This window comes from Acyrthosiphon pisum, chromosome A2, assembly GCF_005508785.2.
Source record: "Acyrthosiphon pisum isolate AL4f chromosome A2, pea_aphid_22Mar2018_4r6ur, whole genome shotgun sequence".
In the NCBI taxonomy this organism is placed as follows: Eukaryota; Metazoa; Arthropoda; class Insecta; order Hemiptera; family Aphididae; genus Acyrthosiphon; species Acyrthosiphon pisum.
In genome coordinates, this window is record NC_042495.1 from 65,943,540 (window position 1) to 65,965,737 (window position 22,198).

Consider the following 22,198-nt stretch of genomic DNA (forward strand, 5'->3'; position numbering starts at 1 on the left):
AACATTTTTATGAATTTCTAACTAGAATTAATTTGCAAATTTTCGTGATTTTAATGACTGTTGTCAAAATTTTAACTTCAGAAAATTGTGGATTTACGTTCAAATTTTTTTTTTAATTTCCTCTAACAGCAACTTATGAGGAACCTTGAATGCGTGGAACGCTCATTCATCAAACACCCTTCTATTTTTTTTTCAAAACCAAGCTTTGTAGATACCTTGTGTTTTTTACTGAATTTTAAAAATTGACAAATAGACACTTGTGCCTATAAAATAATATAGGTATCATAAGAGCATTTCATTCGATTATAAGTTAAATAATGTACAGTAAAAAGGGGGGGGGCTACTCATTTATAAAACAAAAGTTTATATCACCACGGGGTACTTCTTAAGTACCTAGAACAAAAAATTGTCTTTGAGTAGATATATTTAAAAATTCCAAAAAGCAGAATTTAAAACATTGATTATTAAAAGAAAACATAGGGTGAGCATGATTGGTAAATCACCCTTTATAAATTATATTTTATTAGATGCGTGAATTATCACAGTGTTATTGAACTTCCTATCAGCATTTGGTATTATAAGTGATTTTAACTATTTTGTACCTACCTATACCCTTCTATTGTTCGTTATGTTGATGAACAAAATATAATGTACGATGATTTGGCGCAAGTAAACAGACAACGCGTACACGATAATCGGCCGCTGATGCGCAAACGATATACGCGATATCTTGGCACAGACGATGCGCAAACGACAACAACGCTCTGCTCGATGATTACTCTTCGATAATAATTAACATATTTCAAATTGCTGGATTAGTATTAGGTGTAGACGTGTTTGTGCCGATGTGCAGTCTGTACGCACACTGTGACAGTGTTTATCGGCTTTCCAAGCACATTACTGTTGGAACAATTTTCCGGCGCGTATCACGTTATAACGCCATGTGAGGAAACCGAAGTCTAGTTAAAATGTACATAAATAATTAAACAGTGTTTTCAATTGTTATTCAACAGATTTTTCATACATAATATAATTATAATTTCATATTATAATGTACCTATTCGATATTTTTCGTTATTGATGCATTTAAATTACCGTGTCATTTTCAGGACCATATTTTAATTATTTTTATGTCACAGTGCCACGATTATAATTATTACACGAGTATTTTTCGCAAACGATTCGGCTGCATGTCTGCTGCACAGTTTCGCTTAAACTTCATCAAAATGTCTGAATTATTGCGTGCACATAATTATAATGTTATGTTTTTTAATTATATTTTACAGTCTGTATAAAATAATACATTGGTATCGAATGAATTTAGCACGCTCTCCGAGAGAGCTTTCCTAACTTGTTTATATTATAATATATATTTTGTACTGCCATTACAGTAATTTGTTTTATTATCAGTTAAGCTGGAAATTTGAATCTATTTTTGTCGAAAACGCCGCATTATTATACTTTTATACTATTATACTATTATACTATTATACTATTATACTATTATACTATTATACTATTATAAGAATTGTAATATTATGTATTGTTATTAACTTTTGAGTCAATATACCGACTTTCAATGGGACGGAGTAGCTAGGTTTGTGGTATAAAATAAAGGAAATAGCTTAATATGAATCTACCTAAATATTTTTAAAATACCATTGTGCTTGGTAAAATATAATAATACTTATATGTGAAAGTTTCAACCCATCACTACTGCTACTCGTAAATACATAATGTTACTTAGATCAAAACTTACTTCATCATCTACCAAGTATTTATCAACTCAATTATAATAATTAATAACTAATAACCGTATACTCACTTTTTAATCACGTATAGTTAAAGATTGACCAAACTTTATTATTGATTGAACAATGCAATATGTGATATATTATGTATGTATGGAGTCAACTGAAAGATATTTTATAGACAACGCATATTTGAGGATGACTTCAAATTTGGCGACGAAATTTGCCCTTTTTAAAGCTATGTAAATATAATATTATAAATATAATGTTGTTGTTGTTTATTTGCTTCAACGTATAAAACTGATAATTATTTCAACAATCAAAACTTTAAATGTCTTTGAGCGCATATTCAATATTATATACGTACATAGATTTTCACACCCGGGGGGAAATAAATGCGCTTATCGATTTTTTGACGGTGGCATATAATAATAATATTATGTTTTGAAAATGATTCCCATGCAGTTTTAGACGAATACAAAAATATACCGTTAAGATATAGTTATATTATACATTTATACTATAGAATCGTTTTGAGTAGATATACTTATATAGGTATATTATTATATTGTATATAGTCCGCCCTCTAAAATGCAATAATACGACTAAAGTAAAATAAACCTACATTTCGTTGTTTTGATAAAACAAACGAACAAACACAACTCAACCGATGCGTGATGTCGTTGTTATGATAGTAATTATATTAATACGCGAGCGTCGAAAGGTCATCAGATGACTTTTGGTGAATGCACTTTTGCGTCTGAAACTCTGAAGGGACACGTTGTCGCCGCTATGACATTTCGTTCGATAACACCACAACACGGTGAAACCTCCCGATAGAGGATGTCCAACGGACCACAACAATTAATGCTCTCGGCTATATGACTGGCAATAATGTTTGCATATCTTTTGCGCTAGTGCTTTGTTTTTATCTTATTTTTATCAATATTATTACATTTAAAGTCTATCATCAAATTTATCGAAATGTTTTGATATAATTCATTACTTTGTTCTCGTTTAAATATAATTGTATAGCCAAATAATCGGTTTGAGTTATCGCGACTCAACTGTATTATAATTACCTACATGGAATAAGTCAATAACACATATACCACGAATAATACATTGAGTAGAGGAAATATTACTATAATGCATGTATGATAAACATACTGCATTTTATCCAAAGTAATTTTGATAGATCGAGAGAAGAACTGCCATAACTTTAAAGTAGTTTAAACATGGTGGTGAGCTTAGAGTTTATAATATTTACTCTAAATCTGACTTGCGTGTGTTTATGTTGGCCACGGGACCCGAAAAGGCGTGCGTCGTTCACGGAAGGCTGTCCACTTTCGGGAATTTTCTGCTGACCATGGTTATGGTTTTGCCGTGATAACAATAATAATATATTATATATTATGTTATTATTATTTTCGAGTGGCACGCGTTGTTATACACGCGGTCGCGAAGAACTTACCACACTGCAGGCGGTGTTCAACAAGTGCGCCGTTTGGCCGCCGGGGAAGTTACGAGAGGCGAATGCTGCGAAGGCGGCAGTGGTCAACGTGACTCGGTCGGAATCGCACGCGTCGTCGCCGGGTGTTGCGAGGACGGAAACGCGCCGTGGCAATAAAATATCGTTGTTAGCCGATATCGAAACATATACAAAAATTTACATTTCGTAGTCGTTTTGTCTTACTCATTCGCGGTCGTTCTCGGCCGGACTGAAAATCGAGTCCCATAAATAAACAACCTCGTCTGCTTGTTGTAATAATATCGCTTTGCGGGTGCCTAACTTATCGGTACCTACGTATTATTAAATACACGCGCACACGCCGTCGACGATCGTCATCGAAATTCCTCGCGGAAACGTGATAGAACTGTCAAGCAATCTCGACAGCGACGTCTGATAGGAATTAAAAATAAAGTTTCAAAATCGGATGCGTCAAAATATAAAAATTATAACAATGGGTTACGCGCCCGCCGTGGTGATTCTTATCGCGCGTCACACATTTCGCTCGATACTTGGCTAGGCAATCACGACTTTCGCTTACCTATATATTTTTATGTATATTATGTAGGTACGAAAATTTATACTAAACCATCTTACAACGTGATTTTAATCATCTATCAATCATTCGCTGTAGTAAAAAAATATCGTACTTACCTAGCGCACACGCACAATACACAATATTACTATCGTTTTTTTCTTACGAGACCGTGGTGTATACTTCATATATGTTCGTGCGAAGACGACGACGATGGCGACGGTTCAATGTCGCATTTCTGTGATCGACCACCACTACAGGTGGACTACAAAGTGAGAAGCACCGTTATTGTAATAAAAATATATATTATAGTCTTAAACTGGACTGTGAGAATTCATTTATAACACTCGTTTGTATAGTATAATAAGAAATATCATCCAGGGACTGGAACCTTTATGATTTTATCGATTTGGGTTTGGATTTGGGTTCTCAAAAATCCAAAATTTTGGTTCCGGTTAAGGTTTTGATTATCAAAAATATCAAATTTCCGTTTCGGTTTCGGTTAATACCGGTTTTAACCTTTTATATTTGACTTTTATTTGACTTTATTTTATTTTTATCAATCAAGTATTGTATAAAAAAATTAACATAATATTAAGAACCTTTATTTAATGGCAGGTATTAATTGTAATTAAATGTAGTCTATTTCATTTTTAGAGTTTAGGTAATATAATGTCATTAACACTAAGACTATAAAATATATACTGTTTATGGAAGTTCTAAACAGAGTTCTAATCATTGTAAGATTTAAAAAAAACATAACTAGCATATAATAGGTATATTGTATATGACTAGCAAAACCTAAATTATAATATATTTAAAACATAACTAGGTATCTACTATATCTACCTATTTTATTAGTTAATAATATTTAAATTTTAAACTAATAGACGATACTCACATTAGGCATATTAGTTAGGGAACAATATTATAAGAAAACTTACTCTGAAACACTTATAAACGTACAAATTGTTATTATTTTTAGAAACTCTACATCAGTTATTGTGAATTGCGATTCGCAATTCAATAATAATTGAACGCAGGTAGGTACCGGGCTTGTTAAGATTATACGGAAATTAGAATTTGGATTTTTGGAATTTGTTTTATGACAATATTCTGTTGTACACATACTAATATTCTTATTTCTTGGTATTGATAGATTTGTATAGATCTATGATTTTATAATTATATGTTATTACTAATAAGTAGTGATAACTAACTTTATAATTATATTATACCTACTACTATAATAGATAAAATATCTATTGGATTTTGGAACCGAAAAAAACCAAAATAACCTTTACATCAAAATATAGGTATTGGTTCCTAAAAAAATGTATTTAAGGTTTCGGTCCCAAGATTTTCAAAAGGTTCAAAACCGGTAAATTTCGGTACGGTTCCAGTCCTTGATTTCAACATAATAATATATTATAATAATTATTTCCATTCTTCGCATTCGTCCGCGTTGATATATTATTTACGTGTTAAATTGTCAGAATGGTAGTATGGTATATAATTACAACTACTGCAATGGTCATAATTATGTAATGCAGTTGAACGAGCTATTGACTGGGTGGGTGTGTCTTTAAATTTGATAGAAACGATAAATCTTTAAATGCGTAAATAGTTCTCTCTGGATCTCGGTTACCTTGCGCACAGTTAACTCAATTTATATCGTCACTCTATTGTAGATATCTGGAAAATAAATGAGAAATAATTAAGGAAAAATTCCCAATTTAATTTAGTATATAACATGTGTTTGATTCCTAAACCATTAAGACGTTACATGGTATTTTTTGAGCGTATGAAAAAAGCTTACACCCTTGAAAAATCTAAAAAAATACCTTGTTTCACTTTTAAACTAAAATTATACTACACGCACGTGAACGTTTTCAAAACATCGATATAATAAAACAAATACTCTTACATTTTTAGGATGATGATAATAGAACCCTTTTAAATAAAAAATATAATAGCACACGTTAATACGTTATTTATTGAAAATCATCAAACTGAATCGCGTATATAATAATATGATATAGTATTTTACGTACATTATAAAGGTTATATTTGATTGATAAACACTATTATAGGTACAACTAGAATGTTATTTAGGGATGTGCCATTAATTAAGTTAATTACAATTTAAAAAGACTTATACACGGACTTGAACATTCATTTGTTATTACTTGTATTAGTATAATTAGATTAAAAAAAATCATTACAAAATAATGATAACGACACCGCCCATGGTGGAACTGTCATACCCCAATATCCACTGTTGGTTATCCATCGATGTAGTATATTATTTATTATGCCACCTAGTAAATTATAATTTATATTTATGTTATCGCTAAATATTAGTTGACACGACATGTGATATTTATTAAAAAATACTTCTAATACAAATGTATAGTTAAATAAAGTAATGACTAATGAGTAATTATTATAATGATTATTACTAATGATTGTCATTGGCTATTTCTGAAGTTTAAGCTAATTTTACTCGTATATTAATTTTATAATATCTATTATATATAAATTTAATTATTCATTCAGAACAGCATTTTTATTAATTGAAAAAAAGTGATACAGAAAACTAGTGGGCGAGTGAGAGAGTGTGTTTAAATTGTAATACTTTTAGTATAATGCATAATAATTATTATAAATAATTGGTTTTTAAATCCAAAGAGGTTTAGGGGTTTACTATTAACTATTACAAAAAAGTCGTCTAGATTATACTAAAAACGACGGATTGTTCGTATTTACTGAGTTTTAATTTGCTGCCTTTCGCAACTAAAAACAAATATTTAAGAATTTCGAAAAATAATAGTTCTTATACTATACCTTGTGTTCGATTTCCAATCTTTAAAGTTACTTACTGCTTGTTTATTTCGTTAGAAAGTGTCTGTTCCGAATACATCATAAAATATAATATATAATATTTATTATTGCATAAATACTGTAAAAGCACCCTCAACACACTATAATACTGATCTAATAGTACCTACTTATAAAATATTTACGATTAATAAAAAAAATTAACTTTTATAGTTTGTTGTACTATATAAGGCAGTTTATACAGTGTGACATGATATAAATAAGTCGTCAAATCGAAGTAGTGTACTAAAATGTCACCTGAATATCGATAAGTATTGAAAGTGTATAGCTAGGTAGGTACTTCATAAGTAACAAGAAGAAAAATTAATTTCCTTGAAATTTCCTTCACACGAAAATATATTTTATTGTTCCTCAATAGTATTTTATATACTTAGAATTCTCAGTATCAAAGTATCGAAGATTATTGTGTTCCACCATCTTTTGATTTCTTGAGATTTCAATTTACTTTAGTGTATTGAAACCTCTTAATACCGGATACCCTCGGTGACTGAAATTTTGTCAGCTATTCGGAGGTAACCGCTATTCAAAGGGTTCAGTTTGTAGTTTGTTCCTAAAAAAACTACCAATATTTAGAGGTCTTCAGGTCTTCGTTAGGGGAGGTTTCTCTTTATCTACCAATATTATCTTTTTTTTTTTTTTTAGCTACTAATATTATCTAAATCATTAAATTATAAATAATATTTAAAAAAAATATATTGAATATTTGAATATGAGATAATTATTTCCATCGAGCGTACTTCAAATTGTCACATGCATTTTATATTAACGTGAATAAATAAAAATGAAATAAATTTAGGACAATAGTTTCTAAAGATAGAAAAATATAAGTTGACGTGCAAAAAAGTTCTCTTCAGCGAAAAACTAAAATCAATAGTTTTCTCACCTTGTACAAGATTCAAAAATAAGTAATAAAACTTTGAGATAACCTTAACCTATTTCGTTTACCACATATAGTCATTACTATATTTATTATTTATACATGTAATATATGATAATTAATTTGTGATCATTGCAGTATAGTATAAACTTTTTCACGTGCATTTTAATATCAATAAAGTGAAACAAATTGTACCTATTATATATGGAAATGTTTTTTATACTTCACAGAAAAATATATTAGATGTTATAATGACGTGTTAAACATTTTATTATAATTTATAATTTCAAATTTACTGAAAAGAAAAATATAATACGTTTTTATCATGAACATAATATTATTTAAGTCACGTAAATAATATTGTTACGTGAGACAAAACAGTACCACTACAGATTTGCCCACTCACAGATAATGAAAAATTATTTCCATATTTCTCGACCCATTAATATACTTATAATTATACTATTATTATTATATCGTACGGAGAGTGAGCACATATTCAAACACTGTTGTCGTAAAACATTAAAATTGATACGCGACACGCGTAGGCTATATAGTATATTTAATATTATAATTATAATTTTATGTAGTTTTATGTTGTTGCTTTTGTATTTTTATTGATCGCTTGAAAATAATAATTTAATATGATATACTTACGTGTTTTAAAAGTTCAGCCTATTTAGCTCGACAGCCCGCGTTGTTATCAGATTACGTCAACTACACATATTATATCTACGCGGCTTATCATGAATATAAATTGGTACTCTTACATAAATATAATATTGTTTTTGAAAAAAAAAACCGTATACGAATAGAGGTAGATGATAGTAATAGTAACCAGGAGGTAAACAACAAATAATTGTATACGGACAAAAATTAAGTCTCTCGTGTCTTGGTCATAATAATATCGGATTCACGGTGTGGCGGAAAAGCGTCTCGTGGGAATAATATATTATTATGTTCTATACCAATGTCTGGTGTGATATATACAGAAAAAAGGTCGATTGATTTTAATGTGATATTTGTTTTAACTGAATTAAACGTATAAAATATCGAGTCAATAACGCGTGAAACGTGCAAGATCCAAATTGAGCAGGTTTTTGACTTTTTTTCTAAACATTTTCAGTTAACGCGATGACGCGATTATTATCTGTGATTTTACTATTAACCATTATCATAATAATGTGGTATTTCTATTTCATATAGCTTTAATAAAATATGTGATATTAGTATAGGTATTACATCATCAAGTTTAATAATTTGATTAAATAATTTTTATATGATGTATCATGATACTTACGAATTTATTTCGGAGTTTTTTAACAGCGGACAATAATAATCACTCGAACGCATTTACTACACGGATGGTATTTCCAGTTATTTTATTGTATATTTTTTTTTTGGTTTAAGACCTTGTTAAATCTAGAAAGCGAAACGTTTTATTGTACATTGGACTATGAGATTATACTGTTGATTTTGAGAAACGAATACAATTTAACGTTATTTACAAGTTAAATGCTCTCCCGAGTGCTATTCAACCTTTTAAGCGATAAGGAGTAACATTTCATCTAAATTTTAAAAGATTTACACTCCCTCCTCTATAAATGCTGAATAGTTAATTACGTATGAATAGGTACCTAAATAATTTCACCCTACGATGGTACGGTTATGACTTACAACTTTTGGTCATGCGTTATTTTAAGTTTAAAAGGTATTATGTATGTGGTACTTTTAAGTGAAAATAAATTGTTTTTGTTGTTTGGGTTACCGTTAAATTAATTGTAGATATTATTTTTATCATATACAAGAATGAAGAAACATTTACTAAAAAGATCACCAAAAGATTTAAATAATATTATAAGTTACATATTTACATCAAAATTAATTTTATAACATTTAAGTTTAGGTAATAGGTATATTATATATATAATATAAATATAGGTATACTTTGAACATAATATAATCCCTTTTTTTAAATAAAAATTGTATAATATTATATTGTTTAGTTTTTTTTAATACTTTTATTCATTGATAAGTTTTGCTGAACCTATACAATATACGATTTACGCATATATTATATATTATACATCTATGAAAATAAAAAATATATTTAGAAATAATAATATGATGATTATAATTATTTTGTTTCCATAGTTTTTAATATAATTTTATATAACTATTATGAATAATATTTTAAAACTTAATTTGGTATATTTTGCTCTCAAATATAGGTAGTATATTTTATTCTTCTACGTAGGTATGTATTTTTCAATATAATATGATATTTAATACTTACGTTTTGATTGCATATAAACAAACAACAAAACGACGGAGTAGAATACGTGTTTAGACTTTGTAGAGTATTTTGACACACTATATACGCATTCTCCGCTAAATCTGCTTCAGAGAAATATATCGAAACATCCATAATCCTTATGCAAAATAAATATAATACTGTTGCTGTATATGTATATCTCGCGTACCCATATACATAATAAATACATTATGCGCATTGCGAACGTGTGGTTTAGATTTATACTTTGAACAAAGAATTGTCACGTGTCACATGACGAGCGTAGTTTTAACTTTTATCGATCACGAAGATTACATTATATTTCAATATTGTAAATAAAATGTAATATTATATATTATTATGTTAAATGTTTTATATTGAGTACCTAACTAATATTTTAATGAATCGGTGAAATTATAATATTATGACGGTATATTCAACGATATTCCATATAATATTGCTCGTTCCGTATCAATAATAATAATTATTGCAACCGATTATTATTAAATAAAAAATAGGAATATATTAAGATAGAACAATACATTTTAATAGACGGTCAAAATTCTGAGCACATCGAAAACGAATAACCACTCTAATATTATATTATAATATAACATGGAAACCGCCCATCTATATTAGTTATGTGCACTTTTCGTTAAAATAGGTTAACATCAGATTATGGTTTTGGGCAGTTTTATTAGTGAGTAGTGACCGAAGTGTATTTTTAAACGGCTTAGGATCGCATTAATGGCAATATCTTTATGTATTACCACAAACAATAAATTATCGTATTTCGCGTCGGCGCGCTTGATAGTTTATACTTAATATGCAGAGCACTGAAATAAACCCTCAACACATAAAACTTTTATACGAGTTACAACTTCCATTTAACGGACAAACATTTTTTTTTTTGAAAAAAAAAATAATAATCATAAACAAATAGAAACTGTGACGTGCAAATTTAAAATAAGCCCCAAACGACACGATATCGTTGTTTTAATTTTTTTTTTGTGTGTAGGTCGTTTTATTCAAAATAAATTACCACACGAATATTAAGCATGCCATGGCATAATATTTATGACTTATGTTAATCGTGTATTACGCAATATTATATTCGAACTAATCAGACTCCGTGCTCTTATCATAACGCATTATTATAATGCACTCTCGGAATAATGGTACCTACTCTGTTTGATTATGCAGCTGCTGTATGGCTGTATGACTGGCTGGTGGATCACTAAGAGTCTTAACACTGCAGGTGATTCGGTCGATCCTGTACAACTCGATATTGAAGCTCGTTTGGCGGTGTATTGTCTTCGTTTGAATATATTTTAGTATAGTGTATACCGATCCAACACCATTATCCGCCTCAATAGTACCTACCGACCACGAGGGATTAATAAATAAAAATAGTATAGTGCGAACGATCGTTGAAAATTCAAGTCCACGTGCATATTTCCATTCTAACGCGCAAGTATCTTCAGTACATAATACATATTATTATTATGAACATCCGATCAGATGCCTATAAAGTATAAAATATAATGTTCATTTTCTGATTTTCATAGTTATATTATATTATATGTGTATTGCGTAATGTGTAGGTACAGGTTGATTTTTTTTACGCGAACCAGTCAATATCTACCCTTAACATTTTAAATAGTATAATATTATGTACGCAATATTATGTTTCAAATAAAACAGACAAACATAATGTAGACGAACCATTCAAGATTTTGTTTACACTTGAATACTCGTAGACTTGTATTAGTTGAATTAATAATTTTCTAAATATACTCCATCGGAAATGACGAGTAGACAATTGCAGCTGTTGTTCATTTCATTTTTATTACACATTCGTGGTTTCGTTTCACGTATATTCACGTCACGATAACTGCAACAAAGTGTTTGAATTATAATCGACTGGACTGATGTTGAACAACGTGCGTTCGTTTCCAATGGAATATTATCGTACATATTAATAAAGTGTACTTACGTATAATATTATAAAAACAAAATAAATTAAATTATATATTTTTGATGGCACCCTTTTGATCATAAATCATCAATGATCAAATAACTAGGTACTACATACGATGCCGTAAACATAACAATATAGCTGTTGAAAAACAATTACAAATCGTATATAAGTTTGTATTGATTTACGCGAAATCGCGGGTGTTAACGCAAGGGAATTAAATAGAAAACATAAAATAAATTTAGTTAAATTGCAGGCATTGGAAAAGTTTAACAAACTTTATTCTGATAGTATTGTTATATAGATGTAATTATTATATATGATTATAACATTAGACTGTGTATACGGACATAGAGACGTGCGACGTATAACTGCGTGGGTATGTTTTTTTCTTGTATTTTACAAGCAGCAGCTCATGCTACTTCGCATTTCCATAGTGTAATCTCATAAACTTTGATGTGGCTATTATAGAACGAGGTCACGTTTTCCAAACTGATCAATGTTTACCTATAACGTATTTGTGAAGAACATCATCGTTCCTAAAAATATGCATTACATTTTTGATTATAGTCAATAACTGAAATCTACAAAAATGTGCTCAAGGAGCAGTGTTGGGAATAGATAACTAATGATTTATCTAGATAAAGATAAAGATGACTGTAATAATTTTTATCTAGATAAAGATAAAAATTAGTACATTTTTATCTAGATAAATATGAGACAATTTCATGATAAATTTTGAAAATATTCAGGATACTTACTTGAGTCTACAGGTAAAAAAAAAATACATAATTTAAAATTTTTTAAAGCAGAGAACAGAGGTCGTACAGATCTGTTAAGCAATAACTGAAATACCGGGAATTCAAATAGGGTTTTATAAATATTAAATTGTTATAAATTACAATTATTATAATATTATTATGCTTGTGAGTCCAATATCCATGAATATTGGTTTATTTTTTTAAAACAATAATTATTTTTCATACTTTTTACACAATTCTATGAAACGGGTATCAGCTAATGAGACCATCATCATTCGGTGGTGGTCGGAGGCCGGCGGGTAGCAGGGATAGATGTTTTTCCTTTTGCTATTATTAGTTGTTCTTACAATCTTACCCACTACATGCCCATTACATATTTCTATTTTTGGGTTTTCTCATTGTTTACGATGTAAAACTCCAGACAATGAATATTAATAAATATGAAAAAAACATGGTATTATAATGCATATTACTAAACGTGTTTTCTATGTAATAGATGAAGAATAGAAAAAATGTAAAAATAAAATAATAAAAATATTTTAAATTTTCAAATTTTTTTTTAGTTCATTTAAATAAATTATCTAGATAATAATATATAAAATAATACTCATAGATAACTAGAATTTTATCTAGATGAAGATAAAGATAACTGAGTAGAAATTTATCTAGATAAGATAAAAGATAAATAATTTTTATCTAGATAACTTATCTAGATATTTCCCAACACTGTCAAGGAGCACGCGTAGAGTCCAAATCGTATATCAAATCATTATATTATTATAGGTACCTATATGATATTATTATGACAAAAAATACATATTTTATGATTTCTTTAAGATACCTTTATTGTGCATCGAGGACGATAGGTATACCAAAACGGATCAATGTTATTTGACAATAGATAGTTGTTTACATTAGGAGCGGTGGGTGCCAGGTTGGTAAAGTAAAACGTAAACCCAATCAGGGGTGTAGGTAGACTTCTCTCAGTGGCCTTTACCATACAACTTTTACTGCTATAAGTTAGATTGATATAAGTAAAATATATGAAATCGGGTACATATGAGATCTATTATTTTAACTAGTAATTTGAAATAAAAAAAGACTAGTCGTGTTTAAATTTAAAAGCAACCGCAAAAATGCAAAATCTTAAAATTAAAATGTTTTAAATGTATATTAGGTAGGTACATAAAAAATTATTAAAACCACGAGATTCCAAAGAACTTTAGAATATGTCAAAATACGTGAATGTAAATTATTCAATTAAAATTATGTTAATTTCATTACGCAGAAATGTGCGCGAAAAGTTGCGGTACTATATATTTATATTATAATATTGTTTTTTATTTTGTTCCCATTTTTAGTGCATATTTATATCAGCTGTACTAGGAAATTATAAGTAGACAAAATTATGTTTTCTACTCGCTTTTTGCGGAAAAAGATCGTATTGCGTTTGTGCATGCCATATATCAAATTTTTCCAATAATAAAAAAGAAAATATTAAGTCGTTAGAGTTTAATTTTTCGGAATAAAATACTGTAGTACTTCACTATTTAGAAATCGTACTAAATACTTTTTGTCATTATAATTATACAAACTTGACATACATAGATTAAGTTTACGACCCTTTTAATGTACAGCATAATACTAGTGAACAATAATGTATACTTTTCGTATTTAATCTAGCTGAAGTTATAAAAGTGTATGGTGACCGATACTATCCACTATCCGCTGTGTTCACAGTATTCTTTAAAATTTCCAATATCATTTAACGCCACGTAAAAAGATTTGCTCTGTTATCGTGCAATAATTAAAATCCTTTGACCTAAAAATTGTACATAATATCTATAATAATGATGATTGTGCAGCGGTCTGATAAAATTGCATACAAACAAACATTTTATTATTTTAATGGTACGTCACACGTGTAAAATATATATTGCGTAATTTGACTAGGTATCTAATTGATTGACTGATGCAATCAGATGCACGTAGTTGAAAAAAGAAAACAAGATACAGTCCTGCCCTAATTTTGTACAAAATGGTATTGATTTTACAATGATGTGTGTTTTTATATTCGTAAAAATTTTTTTATAAAATGTTCAAATTTTGTATCTAAGAGTTGAAAATTTAGAAGAAGATTTCACGTAAGTAATTAATTCTGTTACAAAAAAAATCTAAAAAATACATATGAACAGTTTACTTTTATAGTAATTTTAAGTTCAAATTTGGACGAAATTACATATTGTATAACGCGTTATAAGTACCTAATGGATATTGTGATATGATTAATTTGGAATTTATTATAGGTACCTATTATAGGTAAATTTTTTTTTAATACCATATATAATATTATGTCTTATACCTAGACTGACATACCGTCTCTGCTCAAAATCGTTTTTCTTATACAATGATATTATATCATTGAATTCAAATTTAATACCATCCATTATACAGTGACCCACTTGTAATCTACTGTACAGCAGAGCGACATCCACTTACCCACCTTTTTTTATTTCAAATTAAGAGTTAAAATAATAATTGATTTGATAAGTAACATGGCATATTTTTCATCGGTCGATTATGTTTATTCACTATTAATATAAAATCCAACAATATTTGTCATGAATTTTACATCATGCATATTTCAAACATTTTTAAGTGCAATAAGTTCCAAATACTAATTATTAGACAATACAATTTTATGAGTCATCCAGTTAATAGTATATTTCCAAATAGATATAGGTACTTATGATTATGATAATATTATAAAAATATAATATAAATTACAAATAACATCATACAACAAATCGTCTAGGACTATGACGGATGCCGGCCAACGTAAGTTTCTTAATCTTGTCTGATGTGATTACTGTATATTAAACTATATTGTCGTCGACTCAAAATAGAACGTCCTGCCCCACTGCATCGCCCGAGCCCACCAAAAATGTGTTCACTTTTGTGTTTCCATATTTTACCGTGGGTACCTACCGTGTTACCTACCATATTTTGCCTAATGCTGTTTCCGCTTACAACGCGAGGAGTTTTTATACCATTGTATTCGTAATAATATTATGATGTATTTATTTAAAAACTATAATCCCTGTGTTCATGCTGCGTACTTAATGCGTAAGCTTTTACGCCAAAATAAAAACAAAAAGAGCAACGAATTATCCTTGTATTTTTTTTATTATTATTCTCAAAGCATGTAAACTTTCATATTGTACAACTTCATTGAACGCCACACGCGGTTATGGGCGTTTTGTTGATGTGTTTATTAGTTTATTATTTAATATTACCTACAAATCGTTCGCTATTATTTTAATCGCATGTAATGAGTTAATTAGTATTCAATAATGAATTATTTGATGAAATGAGATTTTTTATGAAATATTTTTAAAACTTTCAAGATTTTTGTATTCAAACATGAATCTATTTGAGGCATATTTTTTTTCGGGCTTGACCGACTTGAACTACTATTATAACTGCCAAACGATCGTATTTCAACTACTCGTCTACGAACATCCGATATGCCTACGTATAAAGTTCCTGTTAGTTTTTACTACAGTATATGTGTTGTATGCACTACCTAAAAGGTGAGGGTAAATCAATACGTTCCATCTGGATAAAGTCCTAAACTAAAAAAATGTAAAGAGGTCTTCACGGAAATAACCTCGTAATAATCGCTGATGAGGTTGATCGTCAGCTATACCGCCTGTCGAGTATGGCTAGGGTGGTATTGCAATAATATATTGTGATTTATGATGGACCATCGTATTATTCGATATTCTTATGAAATATTTTTATTCGTACATATTATTTAAAATTATGATTTTTTAATTTGTACACTTATTTACCATCGGCAACTTTTTTGCGGTGGAAAGTTATTTTTTAAATGACAGTCGACACAACTCACATGAACGTGGGGGGTTTATGATTTTTACGTCGACAGGTGGTATAGTCATGGGGTGAAAATTAAAACGAACGCGTTTTGGTTGTTTCAGATACGCTACGTCGTCGTCGTCATCATCATCGTAGGGCAACCACTGTACGGCGGCGCCGTGGCCGCTATGAAGTTGGACAGCAACATGAACGTGATGTCTCGGAGCAACACGTGGCCCGTGGTGGTGGTCCGGCTGGAACACGACGGCGGCGTACACGTGATCGACAACGGCCCGTCCGACGACGGGCCGTGTACCGCGGCCACGGACGACTTGACAGGCTTGTTCGGTGGTGTCGGCGGTGGCGGCGGTGGCGTGGACGCTAATGGTGGTGGCGCGGCGGCGGCCGACACATGTCCGCTGGCGCCGTTGTCCGCCCGCAAGCGGGCCACCTTGCAGCGGCACTACTATCCGGAAGGCGGCTGGGGATGGGTGATCGTGGCTACCGCGGTCGCTGTTCACGTGCTCAACCACGGGCTCCAACTCTCGGCGGCCGTCATGCTGAGACCCGCGGCCGACAAGCACGGTCAGCCGGTGGTCAATACAGGTCAGTGAGCGAATATTTTTTTTTAATAATATTATTACAATCATGCGGTGGTACCGTACTGGTGATGTGATTTTTGACGGTGGTCTGACAAATTTGTGGGAAAGTCGATTTTGAAACAGGCTTAGAGTCGGTGCCGTCATTCACACAATATTTGGTGGTTCACACATTGGTGACTCGTGATGTTTAAAGTAGATGACCAGTGACCACTATATATGGTGGCTGAACTGTTTGCACATGACTATTTGCTCCCCATACAACATAATTTATTGGCAATAGCAAAATACAACTTTCATTCCGTTTGGTAGATTGAAGACTGCTTTCCTTAGAGCTTGCATAGTGTGAGTTTGCAATCTCTAGGCCCATCGACCAATACACTTTAACTTTTAAGGACGGTATAGGAGACAGTTACCCTTCCTATAGGCCTTTACAAATCACCTTTCGTTATAATAAAAATATAATAAACACTAATTTTCGCGTCGTAACCCGTCGCTCTAGACTTCACTTCTGCGGTCTTGTTCTCGAGTTGGTTCCCACCATACTAAAAGGTTATGCCTTTTCTGTAGACTGCCTGGTCCAATACCTATGTAGGTTTCTACACATCGAATATATTAGGAAATCGTTTGAGACTTTTTACGAATCATAATTATTCTTTATTGTGTAAAAAAAAACTGCATAAATACTATAAATAATTGTTACAACGATGCAGATGATTCCTAATTATTATTAGTGAGTACTATATTGACTGGACGTGTTTTCAACGTCATTAATGTTTTTGTATAATTATAGTAACCTGGTTTATAATTTTGTCTAATACGGTCTTGCAAACATGCAGAAAACGACTTCTCAATAAATTACAATTCTATTTCTAGAAAATATTATGTTGTGTTAAAAAAAGTTCACATTTATTCAAATACTGTGTAGGCACATGCCACACGGTTTCAGATTTATCTGTTTATAGACATATTCAATGTTTTGGATAATATACATTATCATATGGGTAATAATGGTTCTAAAAGAAAGTTTGTTTGTAGAAAGTTTTAAATTATTGATTGTAAAAAAAAAAATAAATAAAAAACAAAGTTGGTATTATATCATTTTGGACATTTGAAGGATAGATTTCTGGAAAAAAAGGTCATTCATATTATACAAGAATGTTTTTTATGGTGCATTTGTATTCAGGCCGTCTACATTACATAGGTATATTATTGAGCGATTACGTAGGTATAGTTCATTTTGATTTATTACATTGTACATTCTGTACAAAATAATATAGTAAATCCGCCGTTATGTTTTGTAAAAAATAGGTTTGGTTTGAAAATTAAAACAAACTGGCCCTAAAGTTTTTGAAATGCCTACGAAATTGGTCGATTCTCCAGAGCTGTAGAATCGCAATCGAAACCCATGTAACCAACTACCACAGTAGAGGTATAAATTACATTATCGCGCCAACGTAATAATTTCGTAACGGTCACGTCGTATACGGAAGTCATAAATTTGTTAATCACATCAACCCTTAAATATTTTATTCACGCAACATCGACAAACCCGTGAATAATTTTCGAGGAAATTCGACGTCTGCTATAGGTATTTTTGTAATTAAAAAATTAGATTTCTGTTATTTTTGCTGCAACACGTGACGCAGTAGTATTATTCAGGCGTGTTTGACATTTCGCATTGGAATTCCGAATTCATAATAACTCATTGCTGTCGTATAAACATCCACGTAAACAAGCTTCATACCTGGCGATTTTATGTTTACATATTATATTATACGAGTAACGGACGATTGAAGCTTATGATAATAATATGTAGTAGGTATAATAAAAAAAATACTACCTATGTAGAGTATTTTTATTTTATTTCAAAAACATGAAATTAAATTTTACATCATCATTCCTAATACACATTTAATTATTACACCACTGACGAACTGTGTTTACTGTTTAGTGTTATATTTATGTAATTACGTATATAATATTATTATCTAAACGGATTATTCTTTATGAGAAAAATGATGTCAGTCAATGTTACTACCTATATAAAATGTACCTAAGTAATAAGTTATATTTGATTGACATAAAATACTATAAATAATTAAGTAATTTCACAAAAACACACTTTTTTTGAACAGAACATTCATGAATATAACTAATTTTCTCACATTATAACATTTAAAACTAAGGTTTCAAGTATTGAAGTACCTATTCAACATCAATAATCTTATATAGATTCAAAATAATCGAAATATAAATAAATTAGTTTTAAATTATATTAACTTAAAAATATAAAACATACTATATTATACCTACTCTTTGTTTTTGTACGGTTAAGGAATATTTTATTTAGAGTACCATCCTGCTATATTATACATGTAGGCAGTACTTTTATAATCTATTTTTTTAATTATTATGATACATGATTACAAGTCTATATCTTGTGGTAATTTTTTGGATGCAATGTATAAGTATTTCTGTATGTCTGTATCGACAGTTAAAAGTTCAAGTCCTAAATTTAGTCAAAATTGAGGTTTCAACTAAATATTAAATTTCTTATAATACTCTTATGTGTTAACCAAGTGTCGTAACCGGCAATTAGATTTTTATCACATAATTGTTCTATTTTCCTTTATTTGAACGTCCTATGCTAACGATAAATGATGCCAAATGTTGTAAGCTATGTAGCTACATCGAAATGTCACGATAACAATTCTCATTCTTATCATTGTCATCTAACGAAACGTTTCAAATTATAATAGTTCTTAACAAAATTAAACGTTTCATATATCGTTTTATTTTAATAAACAAAATACACACGTTGGGTAATAATATTTTTATGGTATAGTTTTTAATGACATATTACCATTATATTATATTAATAAAATTTATTAGAGGATAAACATATTTTAGCTAATCATCTTTCAGTATACGATATATGTATAGTAACTTATAAATGCATTAGAGACGGTAAAAATAAAATATCATGACCATGGTATAACCTACGTGCATGTCGTTCTCACGAGGGTACAATATTATAATACAGTTAAGGTACCATGTTAAGGGCAAAAATATGTGTGGTGTGTGGTGTGTGGTGTGTGGTGTGTTCAGGAAATATTCAAAATATTTTAAGTCAGTAAACTAACTCGTAAGAGCTTTCTATATTATATTTATATAAACTTACAAGTTAAGCAAAATAAGGCCAATAAAAGAATATTTAGTCACATAAAAAAAAATATTATGTTTCCACTGATTGACTGATATTCAAAATATACTTCTACTTTTTAATTTTTAACTAGCATTATCAGAAGAAAAATCGTATCAAATAAAATTCCCAGTACATTTTTTATCGGACCCATTTAAATTCTGTAAGTACATTAATAATATGCGTGCTTTAAAACTATATAAAGAATTAAAAAATTTAAATTAATAAGAACAAAATATGTGTGTAATATTTTATATTTTATATACCTATCTATAAATAATATAATTCCATTAAAGTTTAAAAATATTATTTATAGAGAAGGAAAAAAAAAATCGGTATTCACGTTATTCGTTCGCGGTTGATTTACAGATCAGAAATGCAGATAAATCCTTTTTTTTTCAATGTTCAAAAGAAATTGTGGAAATCCAGCCCGCTATCAACCAATAATGATTACACTTTTGTGATTACATCAAATGTGCTGTCCTCGACCCCGTTCAAACGCCCTTGTCGCATACAGTTTCAAACAATATTCTTTTTTGTATTATTATATATTACGCTAAAAACGATCTATTTTTCAAACACTGCATAAACCACTTGTAATGTGGGGTCGCGACTCTCGAGTGAAAAATTGTAGAGATAAATAATTCAAACATATCCGGTGCCCACACAATCCCCCGGACCCGTGAAGGTCATTCTCGAGCGGTGGTGGTGAGTTACGTGCGCCCTTTACTACCGGACGTGACAAGCGTCGTCGGAAATGCACTGACCGGAATCGGTGACAATACCCGGAAGACGTGCACCGGTCGACAGGACGGGATGACCGTGAAGTCGCACAAGGTTCAACGATAGATATCTATCGCGTGCATTTTATAATGTCCTAAAGCAATAATATCCGAATCGGAACAAGGAACCTATAAAATATATATGTAGATAGGGTGTGATTATTAAAACGGTGACACTTCTCGTAATTTCTTAATAATATTGACGATTTTCAAAATTTTCTTTTTAATTTTTAATTTAAGAAAAACTGTAGGTATTATTTTTTTTTATGCTACAATCACTGCTTTTGTTCAAGATTTTATTGATGATTTTGGTTTATAACATGTATATCAATATTCGAAATGTGAATCCTGAAATTACTATAAAATATTTCTGATTGTTGTTATAATTTAAAGAACATAAAAATAAATTGTAAAAAATAATATATTTGTTTAAAAGCTTAAAACGTAGCGTCTGACCTTATAAACACATCTAATACTTCAAAGGATATCGAAATATATTTATTTTTTCAAATTGACCCAAATTATAAATGTTTCAATCTGTATATTTGCGTGCTGTGTGAATATTATATTATTATATCGTCAGGGGTCAGTTCATTATTGCCTGAACGTCGCAGTCGACAAAACGGTCACACTAACAATATTATCGTATTACTTATATATTTTTGTCCTCAACTCGTCCATATAATATATTAATACATGTAATATGTATATACTATATGTATATCGACGGTGATTTAAAATTTACCGCGCTTGTTCATCCTTTTCTGCTATTCTTCAATACCAATAATACATTTTTTAATTTCGATGTATAATTTATTAAGGATCAGAATTTGTGAATAAACATATTATTAATGGATAAAAAAGTTTACTTTGAGAATTACCATGATGTACATAATATATACCGGGTGCTTCTTTTATCATTGAACACTCATTATTTCAAAAAGTGTAAATTTTTTTGAAAATATTTTTTACATAGTTTCAAGTCGCTTATAAAAAACGTTTTTCTTAAAAAATTATATTTTTAAATATTTTTTATCATTACACAGTATTTTGATACATGAAAATCGAATTTGGGGCGAGTAGCTTATGAGTTATAAATATTCAAAGTTTAAATTAGCGGAGAAGTG

General features: G+C 30.0%; 1 protein-coding gene across 1 annotated transcript in view; it reads left to right on the top strand.

Moving 5' to 3' along the window:
- Positions 1-3,318: 3,318 nt before the first annotated feature.
- Positions 3,319-22,198, top strand: part of LOC100168581 (monocarboxylate transporter 2) — a 374,360-nt gene continuing 355,480 nt past the window's right edge. Inside the window, exons 1-2 of the mRNA XM_029490969.1 lie at positions 3,319-4,068; positions 16,608-17,091. Coding sequence (XP_029346829.1) covers positions 4,024-4,068; positions 16,608-17,091 — 529 coding nt within the window. The 5' untranslated portion in view covers positions 3,319-4,023. The remainder of the gene's footprint in view (positions 4,069-16,607; positions 17,092-22,198) is intronic.